The following is a 12125-nucleotide window of genomic DNA, read 5'->3' on the forward strand; positions in this document are numbered from 1 at the left end:
AATGAGAGGCACCTCATTGTTCCATCCCTCTCCCCAACCCTTCTGGGGTCTCCTTGAGAGGGACCTTCATCTATATTTTCCTTCTGAGGGGAAATGGAGGGTTACGCACCAATCTTTTCTCTGCAGGAACCAACAACAGGACCCGAGGGAACGGCCTGCACCTGTGTTGGCTTAAGTTGAGCTGGGGTCCAAGACTCTCGGGGTTTAGGAAAAGACTTTTCCAGGAGAGTGGTCGGGCCCTGGAACAGGCTCCCCAGGATAGGGGTCTTGGCTACAGGCCTGACAGAGTTCAGTAAATCTTTGGGCATTGCCCATGTGTGGTTCTTGTGGGGCCTGCACGGAGCCAGGGGTTGCATTGCTCACCTCTCGGGACCCTTCCAGCTCAGGGTCACGGAAAATGGCCTCCGTTTAGGCCACTTGCCCTGCCCGACAGGGCTGTGCCAAGCTAGAAATTGGCAGACTTTGCTGGATTTCTCCTAATCTACAGCTGCCACCAACTAAGACCCTGCAAGCCCTTGGAGCCCCAAATGCCACCTTTCATCTGATACCCAGACCCTCGGACTGCTGGCTTCGCTTTGCGCCGAGGTTTGTCCCTCCGCGGCCTCCCCTTTCCCGGCGCGCGCCCCCTCGGCCCCGCGCTTCCCTGTTGCCTTGGTGACGGCCGTTCCCGCCAATCGGCGGCGAGGGCGGGAAAGGCGGCGGCGGGTGATGGCGGCGGCCATGAAGCGGCGGCGCGGGACGGACCTGGGGCCGGAGCCGGAACCGGCGCCAGAGCGGGGCTGCCCGCGGGCCTGGGCTGCCCAGAGCCGGGCGGTGGTCGGGCGATGGACGGTGCGGCACGTCCTCACGTCCTCTTCCTTCCCCCCCCCCCCCCCCTTCCCCGAGGTGCGGGGCTGCCGCCGGTGCCGCTCCGCAGCCGGGCCGGCGGTAAGTGCGTCCCTTGCAGACGGCGCGGTGCGGCGGAGAGACGCGGCGCGTGTACCGGCAGCTGCGAGATGAGCTCCCGGAGCTGCACCGGAGCATCTGCGGTGAGTTGCGGCCGCCCTGCCCCGCCTTCACCTGCCGGTGCTGTCCCGGGCCGGAAGCGTGTGCCGTGGAAGCACCGGGTCCCTGACACCTCTGCTTACCGGGATGCAGCTCCGGTGTTCCCATGCTGGAAACGAGCGCTGAAGGCGGCGCGGTGAAAGGGTTCCCGCTGCCCAGTGCTGAACGGGGCCTGGTGCAAAAGAGTTAATCCCAGAATCATCAGGGCTGGAAGGAATCTCTGATCACCCAGTCCAACCCCCCTGCCAAGGCAGCGCCACCTGGAGCGGGTGACACAGGAGCACACCCAGGTGGGGTTTGGATGTCTCCAGAGAGGGAAACTCTACAACCTCCCTACACAGCTGTTCCAGTGTTCTGCCACCCTCAGTGTAAAGAAGTTCTTCCTCAAGCTGAGGTGGAGGCTCTTGTGTTTTAGTTTATGGACACTGCTCCTCCAGTTTCAGCTACAGTATCCCAGTGCTGGAAACCAGCCAAGCTGAAATGATCTCTGCTGCCCTATGCTGACCTGGGCCAGAAAAGGAGTTACTGTCCAGCCCCAGACTCCACCTTAACTGGGCAGAGCTTTGGGGTTTCTGTAAAACAAAAGTGAGACAGCCTTTTCTGTAGGAAGCCAGGGAAGAGGCTCTCTGACACAGGTGTGGTGCAGAGAAAGCCCAACGTGAGGCAGCTTTACTTTCAGTTTTCTCAGCTCCTCAATGCAAGAGAGACACAGAACTCCTTGCAAGGGTCCAGCAGAGGGAAATGAGGATAACTAGGGGACTGGAACATCTTTCGTACAAGAAAAGCCTGAGCAATCTGGACATGTTCAGTCTGGAGCAGAGGAGACTGAGTGGGACCTCATTAATGTCTGTCAGTGTCTGCAGGGAGGGGTCAGAGCAGGGACCAGGCTCTGCTCGGTGGTGGCAAGCAGTAGCACGAGGAATGGGCAGGAACTGATGCACAGGAAGCTCCACCTGGACATGAGGAATAACTTTACCCTGGTGACTGCACAAATTTCCCTAAAAGGTTGTGGAGTCTCCCTTGCTGGAGATACTCAAAAACCATCTGGATGCAATCCTGTGTGCTCTAAGATGGCCCTGCTTGAGCAGTGAGATTGGACCAATGAGCCACTCTGGTCCCTTCCAGCCCTATCCATTGTGTGACTCTGTGATAAGGAGAGAGACACAGTGTGTGAAAGGGTGGATGTGTACTGGAACAGAGTAGGCTGTTGATGCTCCTCTGGGAGAACTGAATGTCTTGGAGGACTGCAGCATTTTGGTAGCTGGGGAATGGATGTCTAGAGGAGTGTTGGCACCTGGAGTGCTGACACATGCTGTCTGTCTGGCACTGCAGCTCCCAGGTGGCTAAATCACACCACAATCACTAAAAACTTCTTGCCAAGCCACTTCTCTTGTCGTCAAGCCAGGTGTTGAGCATGGATAGCTGTTTATTCTTAGCCAGCTAAATTTCTTGCTGGGTTGCTGTGCCCACAGGGCTACCAGCTGCCCTCCCTGCCCTGCCTCTGGAACTCACTGTCCTCTACAACTCCCTGCTTTTCACTGTGGGAGCATCTGACTCTGTCATCAAAGGAGAAGCAGAAGGAATACGCCAGGGGCTCCTCAGGGGTAAGGATGTGGTTGTCTGGGGAGTTCTTGGGGTGAAGAGAGCATTCTCTGTGCTCTGGGGATACTTTGTGACTGGCTTGAGGTGCAGGAACTGTGAGCAGACACTCCTGGCTCTGCCAGAGAAGGCCAAGGATGAGGGAAACTGTGAGCAGACATGCCTAGCTCCACCTGGAAACTGTGGGCAGGCACCCCTGGCTGTGCTTGGAGAGGCTGGAGATGGGGGGAACTGTGAGCAGACATCCAGGCTCTGCGTGTAAGGGATGGAGGTAGAGTGGCATGTGGCCAGGGACAATGTGCAGCTGCCTGCCTGCTGCTGCCTGCAGGGATGGGCTGGAGGTTTCAAGGGAAACAAGGGTTGTTAATGGATAAGATGCCAAGTCTTGAGCAAAATTCTAGTGACAGTAGAAAATAAGTGTTTTCTTTAATTATGGTGTGCTGGCTTCAAAGAAAGCTCACTGAAACAGGCTGCAGAGGTGGATCTGCAGTGTTGGCACATGCTTACCTGACGGCAGATTACTTCAGCAGCACTGGAGTCCAGCTCTGAGTTGTACTGTGTGTTGTCTCCTGAATGTGCTGCTGTCATCTCCTCTCTCTTAGAGCTTGTTTTCCATTCTGCTGGGACCAGGCCAGCTCTGCAACCCCATTCCTTCCATCGCTACAAGGAGCCTGTGCTTGCTTGTGGCTCTCTCTCCCTCTTGCATCCAGGATGTCTGTTACAGGGCACCAACACAGAGTTGTCTCACAGCTCTAGGTCTTTTTGCTTGGTTTTTTTTTTTTTTCAGTTCTGGAGGCTTGTGGGGCCTGTGGACAGGATCTTGGCACGGAGGAGCTGTGGGAAAAGGTGCTGCAGGAGGTAACCGTGGAGGAGCTGCAGGCACCTCTACACCGCCTGGGGGCCCTGCAAGCAGCCTGGTGGCTGGCAGCCAACCAGCTGGGAAGTGTTGCTGGCCTCTTCCAGCTCCTGAGCACCGCTGAGGTAACTGGGCACAGGCAGATGCCGGCAGAGCTGGCATAAATACCATGTTTGTCATAAAACTCACTCTGCAAAATGTTGTTGTGGCACTTGGACAGCTGAACCAATTAGTGCTGCCCAGTCAGCATGACTCATCCACCCCGTGGCATCCCAGCATTGCCTAATGGCCCTGAGAGTGTTAATGGATCCCAGAATATTCTGCCTTTGTGGGCCTTGGACCTCTGTGTGTTGGACAGGAGACTTGGGCAGGCTGGAAGAGGGCTGCACATGGACTTGCAGACTCTGCAGGGCACAGCAGTGGGATGCAGAACCTTCCCTGCTGATGGGTCCTGTCTTTCTGAATGAACTCCAACAGCTGCCTGTTGCATGCCAGGAGGCCCTGGAGGTGTACCCCACGCTGAGGTGGGGAGCTGCTGCCCCAGGCCAGGCAGGAATCACTGCAGTAGGGGGGTTGTAGCAGAAGGGAACAGATGGTGGGACATTGCTCCCACTGCAGGGAGCAGTGTTGACTGGTTGGGTGGGACCTGTTTCTCTGTGCACTTGGACCTATATTTCCTGCTTCCCTTCAGCATTCCCTGCTCTCTCTCCTCTGTGCCTTCATAGGACCCAGGAAGAGCTCACTGCAGTGAGGGGCAGAACAAGCTCCTGTCCCTGATCAAGGCATGGCGGGTCCCTCCTGAGGGGGCCTCCCTGCCCCTTGTACAAAGCGCCAAGGACTTGAAGGAAGTCCTCCACACTGCAGCAGCCTTCCTGCAAGGTTTGTGGGGGGCAGGAACTCAGGCCAGCACAGTCTCCTGCTGCTCTGTCCCAGGAACACTTTCCTTGCCCTTGTCCTGGTTCCTTTTCCCAAGCCAACTGGCCCTTGGGGTTTTTCGGGCTGTTCCTTTGGAAGTGGGTCTGGGCTGAGCCTCTGAGACTCAGCCTTTACATTCCATATTCAAAAAGCTTTCCTGCTTTTCCCCAGCTCATCCCTTCTCTGCACTATCACAGGGTTCCTCTGCCTGTCTGTGGCTGTAGGGGAAGTGTCTGGGCCCTGCAGTGGCCTTAAAGCAGACGGCTGGCAGGGGATTTATGAAGATTTTCCTTTCTTCTGGAACTTGCCTTGTTGCAAGCACCTTGTTCCTGTCACACCATGGTGCTGCAAGAGCTACACAAAGCTGTTGTGAGGCTCTGTAGCCTGGTGTCACAGCAAACAATGGATCTCCTCTGGCTGCTGTGTTCTGTCCTGCCTGTTTTCTCTCCTTTACTGTTTTGACAATCCCAGCAGCTCCAGGGACAGCCAGCACGCCAGCACTGCCTCGCTGTGCTTGGGCTCCTACAGGGCCTTCCTGTCCTGTAGGACATGTGAGTGTGGTGCTGCTATGTGAGAGCAGCCTCAGAGGGAAACCTAAAGACTGAAGAAAAGGCAAATAAGGAGTGGTAATAAATATTAATTAATTGATATCCCAAAGCATCCTGCTGGGAAATGACCCAGATGCGCTGAAAAAATTCTGAAGTTCTGTGTGTGCCTTCCCTATCTGCACTGCTATCATTGTGGATGAATGTGGAGGTGAACCTGCCCAGCACATCCCCTGTCCTTGTTCTGGGCCAAAGGAAGCATCCTGGGCTTGGCAGTCCTGTTATTCCTGCTGAACATTTCCATTGATGGCTTGTTCTCTTGCAAAACCACTCAAGCCAAGATGGCAGCTTGGCACTATTGGGCTGTGCATCGCTGGGTTTGGAGGGGATCAGGCAAGTCCCTATGGCTCTGGGAAGGAAAGGGCACCACACTTGTTTGGGGCCAGGTGGGACACAAAAGTGAGCCACAGAGCCAATATGTTGGGTCTGTCCTAGGGCTGCAGGAGCTGGAGGCTGGGAACTTCCCCACCGCCATTTCCTTCCTTCAGGAAGCTGCAGGAGGATTCTGCTCCAAGAATATCCTGGCCCAGATCCACACCTGCCTTGGCTGCTGCGCTCAGCGAATGGTAATGACAGCAAAAGGGGAAAGGCAGCTGTGGGGAGGGTGGGCTCAGGCTCATGTCCACGATGCCTCTGTGTGGTCCAAGGCCTCTCAGGGAGGTAAGAAATTGCAGAAATTGCCCTTATGGCCCCAGCCTCTTGGACAGGCTGCAAAATCCATGCCAAGATTTCGGCTGATTGCAAAGTGTTGCTGCAGAAAGAAAAGCTCAAAAACCAACCTGAGGAGGGCTGCCTTTGTCTAAATTGCTGCCCTGCTTAGTGGGGATCTCTTGGGGAAGCAGAGCAAGGATCTGGATCCTACCAAACTGTAAAGACTTCTGCAGGATGTGCTTTCAACATGCATGTCTTCCCATCCACATAGGGTAAGCCTCAGACAGCCCTTCAGCACCTGAAACGGGCCCTCCAGGCAGATTTCCAGTGCCTTCCTGCCCTGTCCCACGTGGCAGCAGTGTACCATGACCTGGGAGAGATCGATACAGAGCTGCAGGCCCTGACCCTGCTCTACGAGGTTTGTCTGGTTCCTGTCGTTCTGGGATGAGTTCTGCCCAGCAGAGCCTGCACAGAGCTTCCAAAGTAGGCTTCTTCCTTCTGCTGGACTCCTTCCAGGCTCTTTGACCCTGGAAGGAGTCCCCAAAATAGCATGGTTCTGCCTTCAGCAAGTGGGCAGGAAGGAGTCCAGCGAGATCTGAAATTCCTGCTCAGCACCGCGTTTGGATGTGGCAAGACTTTGGGTCCCAGTTCACGTTTGTGGTGGCTTGGGAGGTTATAGTCTCAGGTCAGAAAGTATCAATCTCTTAGTGAAGTATATAATAGCAAGGAGACTTTTAAGGGCAGATTTTGGCTGCAGTGAGGCAGAGTGCATTAGCTGTGTGAACCTGCCTGGGAGAGGTCACAGCAGTAGACCCTGAATTATCTCTTCAGCTGATGGAAAACTGTCAGGTACATACAGAGAGGAGAGGGAGCTCTCTCCTTAGGTCTAACTAGGTCTATGGCTGCAATGGGAGATGGTGTTCCAGGCAGCTTAAAGTACCTTGAACTAAAAATCTGAGATGGTCTGGGTGATCTTGCAAATCTCCTGGTGCCATGTGGAGATCAGAAGATGGCCTGCCCCTTGGGATCCTCATGGCTCTTGCTGGAAGCCACTGTGAGAACAATGTACTTGTGCTTGTGAAGTGCAGCACTTCTGCTTGCCTGAGTGCATCTCCAGATGTCAGAAGTGACAAAAGATTGCAGCTGCCTGAGACTTGACCAGTCTAGTGTTGATAATATTTTCTGTTCCTCTTTCACAGGCTCTGGGAAAAAGCCCTCCAGCAGCTGCTTCCTCTAGTCCCTGTTTCCTAATGCGAACAGAGCTGCTTGTCCACACACCAGTACTCACTTCCCTCCTCCGACCTTGCCACCCCTCGGAAGTGAAATACCTTCTGGCACAGCGGTGTCTCCAGGATGGGAGGTAACAGTGCCTCTGCTCTACTTGCAGCGTGCTGCTTGTTTGGGCTCTGCAGTTTTCCCTGTGCTCCTGCAAATGGTCCAGTTTAGTGCTGCTGTTGTAGGCTTGCTCAAAGCACAGAGATTGTGAACAGGGCAGTGTGGTGCAGGGGGAGGGACTGTGGGCTGGCAATCCAGGTTTCACCTGGCTGATGGCACTTCTCCTTCCACCACATGTCCTGTTCTGTTGCAGGGTGGCTGATGCAGCGGAACATTACCTGGATTTTCTGTCTCTCCTTCAGGAGGGGCTGCAGCAGCAGGTGGGTGTCCTGGTACAGCGCTCCCTTGGTGACTTGGAGGATGAAGGTTGCAGGCATCCAAACCCAGTCCCAAGGGCTGGGCCCAGGCATCAGCCCTGGACTCCAGGCTTCAGTGTCTAGTTTGGGATGTGAAGGAAATGAGGTAGGGGCTGATGTAAAGGAAATTAAGTGGGGGCTAGCACCTGTGGCATGTCTGCCTTTGGATTCACACCAGAGAGCGCTCCCCATTGCTGTTTGGAGAGACAGCTTCCCCTTCCCTCTGGGGAGCAGCTGTCAGCCTGATTTTGGATGTCCTTCACTTCCAGAGTAGGGACTTGATGCCTTGACTCTGCTGAGCTGTGAGTGCTTTCCATCTTCTGCCTGCTCCACCAGGCTCCAGGGACTGTGGGAGAGGGCTTGAGCTTTGCTGGGCAGCAGCTCCACGTTCCCAGTATGAACAGAGTCATGCTGCTTGGCAGAGAACTCTGCAGTTCTGCAGCACTGATGTCACTTTTACTCCCCAGGTGCCCCTGGATGGCAGCTCAGCTCTGCCCAGGATCCCGGAGGTGTTCCTGGAAGCAGCATCTGCCTTGGAGCAGGCTGGGAGGCACCAGGATGCCATAACTGTGTGTGAGGAGGTCATCAGCCGGACAACTGACCTCATTCCACGGGTGTTACGAGTGGAGGAGAGGCAGGAGCAGCTGGAGTCCTCATTGCCAGGGGCAGAACTGGCAGGTGGGCTCCTGTCCCAGAAGAAGGAGAGCCTGTGCTGCCTTGCCTGGAGAGCAGCTGGATACCTGCACCAGGGCTGGGCATGGGCCAAGCTGGGCAAGAGCAAGGAGGCTGTGACACAGTTCAGCAGGTGATAAAGCCCTGCTGGGAGAAGGGGCCTCCCCAGCAGGCAGCCATGGATGGTGGGGCCAGGGCAGGATACAGCATGGCACTGAGGCTGCCCTGACAACCTGGCACTGCTGAGAGCCCAGGAGTGGCTCCAAAGCTCCTCTGGCCTCCCACCCACAGGTGTCTCAGTGACCTCCTGCGTGTCCAGCTTCACGGGTCTGGCATCAGACACACAGGTAGGACACCACACAAGTGGGACCTGTGTGGGGCCTTGCCTGGGTTAGGATCTGTGTGCTTGGCAGCAGCAGGTGCAGGGCAAGGTGGTGGGCACAGCACCACTCTGGCAAGAGGCTGTTGTCCCAGGGTGCAAAGCTCTGGGCCACGCTGAAGCCTCTGAAGAGACTGGCTGGGTTTTTTTGGAGCAGAGTTTGGCTTTTGCTCTGCCTCCTTCACTGCCTAGGCAGCAGTTATAAAGGGGCTGTGAACTGGAAAGCTTCTCCAATTCAGTTTTTGGGGGAAAGATACATGCCAGTGGTGCAGAGGGACAGCTAAAGGCCAGGTTGCTGCTGAGGTCACTGTTCAGCACAGCCGTAACATTCTGGGCTCTTGACATTCTTCACTCTCCCCCTCTGCTGCCTCCCGACCTCTTCCAGCCCGGCAGAGAGGCTGAGCTTTGCCTCTGTCTCCAGAGCTGGAGGATGAGCAGCCCAAGGAAATGCTTGGCCTGTCCTGACTGCTAACCTGGCTCAGCCTGCTGGGAACAGGGGAGTTCTAGAACATCTGGAGGATGCTGTCTTCATGTGTGTGTGTGTCTTCCTGTGGCAGAGAATCTCCAGCCAGAAGTGGAGGTGCTCCAGAAGATCAGGTTGCTCTCTCTCCTCGGGCGAGGTACACAGTTCCTGGAGCTGGGGAGGAACAAAGAAGCCCTGTTGGATTTCCAGCACAGTTTGCAGATCTCACCAGGTAACAGGCTCATTTTGGTGAGGAACACAAGGGATTTCCACAAATTTGTCCTGGGCTGCTTTGCTGTATTCAGCAGGAAGTTCCTATGCTTTATACCACATTTATTCAGGTGTCAAGGACAACCGTAGGGCCACTAGCAATGTTACATACTGGAGATACTTCTGTGGGGCCTGGTCAGCTCACTGGCATGGAGAAACACCCCAAAACTATTATCAGAGGAGTGTATCAGAACCCTGACAACAACCTGTGCCCTCAGATAGCTTGGAAATTTCTTTCTCAACCCCAGTTTGGCAGCAGCAGGTACAGGGGCAAGGTGGTGGGCACAGCATCACTCTGGCAAGAGGCAGTTGTCCCAGGTACAGCCAGCTTTCTCCCAGTCAGGTCTGCCTTCCCAGAACAGAGGAGTGGAGCTGTGCTTCACCCGAGGGAGCAGCAAGTCCATGCCTGGCAGTACAGAGGCCTGCAAAGGGAACATTCCTGTCTTGAGCTCAGCCAAGGCACAGCTAGTGCTGCTGACAGGGCCGCTCTCTTCTGCTGAGTGCTCTGGCATGCTGAAGAGGTGTGAGCTCCACCAGGATCTGTCAGACCTGCTGGTCCCAGTCTTGCCCCTGGCTGCTCCCTCTGGGGCTGCGGACGTGCCTGCAAGGAGAACCCCAGTCTGTGTCCCAAGAGAGGTGTGGCAGGCTGTGCCCCAGGGCTGATGCCATCTGCCAGCCCTGGCGTTAACCAGAGCCTGTGACACAGCCAGGACAGCCTCCTCCCCATTACACCACCTCCCCTTACACTCACTGACCTCGTCTGGCTGCTGAGCTGCTTTTGTAATGCCCTGCAACCCACAGCAGTGCTGGGGACCTGCTCCTCCTCTGCTAAGGACTGATCCTGCTTCCTGTCTTGCAGGTGACCCAGCTGCTGCCTCCTACCTGGTGCAGGCCTTGTGGGAGCTGAACCGGAAGCAGGAGGCGGCTGCTCAGTGGCAGAAGTTCTCCCAGAGCTGCCCTGCAGAGGATGGGCAGCAGCAAGGGCAGGGAAGGTGTGTAGAGGGGTGGGTGAGGTCTCAGCAGTGCAAATTCTCTCAGGCCATGAGGGCAGTTTAGGTGTCCGAGGAGCTTCCCCTGGTGACTGCTCCGAGGGGCCACAGGCTGTGGCTCTGCTGGGACTCCCTGGGGCACAGAAGAGCTGACATGGAGCAAATGGGGAGGACAGAACTGCAGGTGGAGCAAGGGGACCTGCAGAACAAGTGTCTTAGGGCATGGCAAAGGAATGCTGGAGTCCTCACTGCTGCCACGGTCGCCTCTCTTTCAGGCCCCTCCCTTTGTACCTGGTTTCATGTCAGCAGCAGGCAGTGTTCCCTCACAGTGAAACTCTTGCCAGAAGCATACAGGATTACCTCAGGGCAGCAGCCCAGGACACCCCAAGGTGACCTGGTCATGCCCCCATACCCATCTGCTGAGGTCTCCCTGCACTTGGCTGGCACAAGGCCTTTAAGAACTCCTTCAAGACTCAGAATTACTCTGTGATGAAGCTAGGACTGAAACAGAATACATCTCCTTTTCTAATAAACAACTCAGCTGTTTTTAGCTTTGGGTTTGTCCATGCTCTTTTTCCAGAGAAATGTTGCAGTCATGGCCTTGACACTGCCTCCAGCTACTGCGAGCCCATGGGCTGTGTGCCTGGATGTGTGAGAGATGAAGGGCAGAGATACCTTCATCCTCTGTGCCCTATGCATGGTGGGGCTGGCTCTGCACTCGGGCTCCAGGGAGCTAGTGGTCTGTCTAGTCAGTGCTTTGTGTGCCTGCTTTTTGCTTGGTTACTGTGGTTTGAGCCCAGAGAACGGGTTCCCTCTGAAGAGTGCAGCTCAGAGGTCTGAAATTCACAGTGCTGCTCTAGTCCAGACCCACACCTGCGTGTCCCCTGTGGTCCTGAGGGTCTGTGCCAATGCCACAGCTCCAGGCCCCTCTCCCTCAGGGGTGAAGGAGCACATGTCCCTGCCCTGTGTCTGGTGGAGAATTTTTTGGATGAGGAAGGTGCCCTTACCCCGTTGCCCAAGCCTTTGAAAAGCCTTGCCTCCCACAAGAGGGAAGGAGTGCTTGGCATCTGCAAGGCCAAGGAGTGAGGGGAAAGAGGGCATGACAGCAAGGTAGGAGCTGCTGCAGCCTCCTGTGAACGCTGGAGGGATAGAGAGGGGGCTGTGGGTGGGCTCTGACCTGCAATTCTTTCAGAAAAACACCTTGGCATATCCTGGGCTGCACCTGATAGTGGAACCCTGGAAAAAGTTAAAGATAGAATCTAAAATGTTAGGCTTTGTGCTTTCCCAGATCACCTGCACCTGCGTAAGCAGTATGATAAATTATATAATTGTTAGATGTGATGATTGTTTAGTAATTAAATGTAAATATTATATAACCATAAGAAGAATAGTAAGAAACTATGTTGGAAATTCAGAGAGGGGCTAAATTTATGTATACAATAGAACAATATAAGTTTAATAATTAACATGAAAGTTATGTAACGATAGAGTATAAAACATGATCATTTCGGATGTATGGTCGGAGTCAGATTTGGGTTGAATATACCCCGATTCCCAGAGCTCTTAATAAAAAGCACCGCATATAATCGCTCCGTGATTATGTGGTTTTGAACACTAACACACCCAGAGCCCCATGGGCAGCAGGGCAGGGAGGGGATTCTGCCCCTCTGCTCTGCTCTGCTGAGACCCACCTGGAGCCCTGCATCCAGCCCTGGGCTCCCAGCACAGGAACCACAGGGACCAGCTGGAGCCAGCACAGAGGAGCCACCAAGGTGATCAGAGGGATGGAGCAGCTCTGCTGTGACCCAGAGAGCTGGGATTGTTCAGACTGGGAAAGGCCCCGGGATTCCCACGCCTTCAAGGGGCCCCAGCAGCGCTGGAGAGGGACTTTTGACAATGACATAGAGCGACTGGATGAGGGATAACTGTTTCAAACTAACAGAGGACACGGTTAGATGCGGTATTGGGATGAAATTTTACCCTGTGAGGGT

The 12125-nt window shown here is 55.0% G+C and overlaps 1 protein-coding gene across 1 annotated transcript; it reads left to right on the forward strand.

The window, feature by feature from the left end:
• The first annotated feature begins 708 nt into the window (after positions 1-708).
• FANCG (FA complementation group G) lies at positions 709-10633 on the forward strand. Its single transcript, XM_058043783.1, has 14 exons — positions 709-831; positions 947-1028; positions 2517-2648; positions 3431-3624; positions 4225-4378; positions 5455-5585; positions 5942-6088; positions 6870-7030; positions 7259-7325; positions 7829-8166; positions 8325-8380; positions 8970-9107; positions 10005-10137; positions 10410-10633. The coding sequence occupies exons 1-14, from the start codon at positions 709-711 to the stop codon at positions 10525-10527; spliced, it is 1974 nt and encodes a 657-aa protein (XP_057899766.1). The 3' UTR covers positions 10528-10633.
• Positions 10634-12125: the final 1492 nt, after the last annotated feature.

The sequence above is a fragment of the Melospiza georgiana genome, chromosome Z (assembly GCF_028018845.1).
Source record: "Melospiza georgiana isolate bMelGeo1 chromosome Z, bMelGeo1.pri, whole genome shotgun sequence".
Classification (NCBI taxonomy): domain Eukaryota; kingdom Metazoa; phylum Chordata; class Aves; order Passeriformes; family Passerellidae; genus Melospiza; species Melospiza georgiana.

Bases quoted from the DNA above. Each gene is read 5' to 3' on its own strand.
- FANCG (XM_058043783.1), top strand. From the start codon at position 709: ATGGCGGCGGCCATGAAGCGGCGGCGCGGGACGGACCTGGGGCCGGAG. The intron at 3,625-4,224 runs GTAACTGGGCAC...GTGCCTTCATAG, and splicing joins AGCTCCTGAGCACCGCTGAG to GACCCAGGAAGAGCTCACTG. The intron at 9,108-10,004 runs GTAACAGGCTCA...CCTGTCTTGCAG, and splicing joins CAGTTTGCAGATCTCACCAG to GTGACCCAGCTGCTGCCTCC.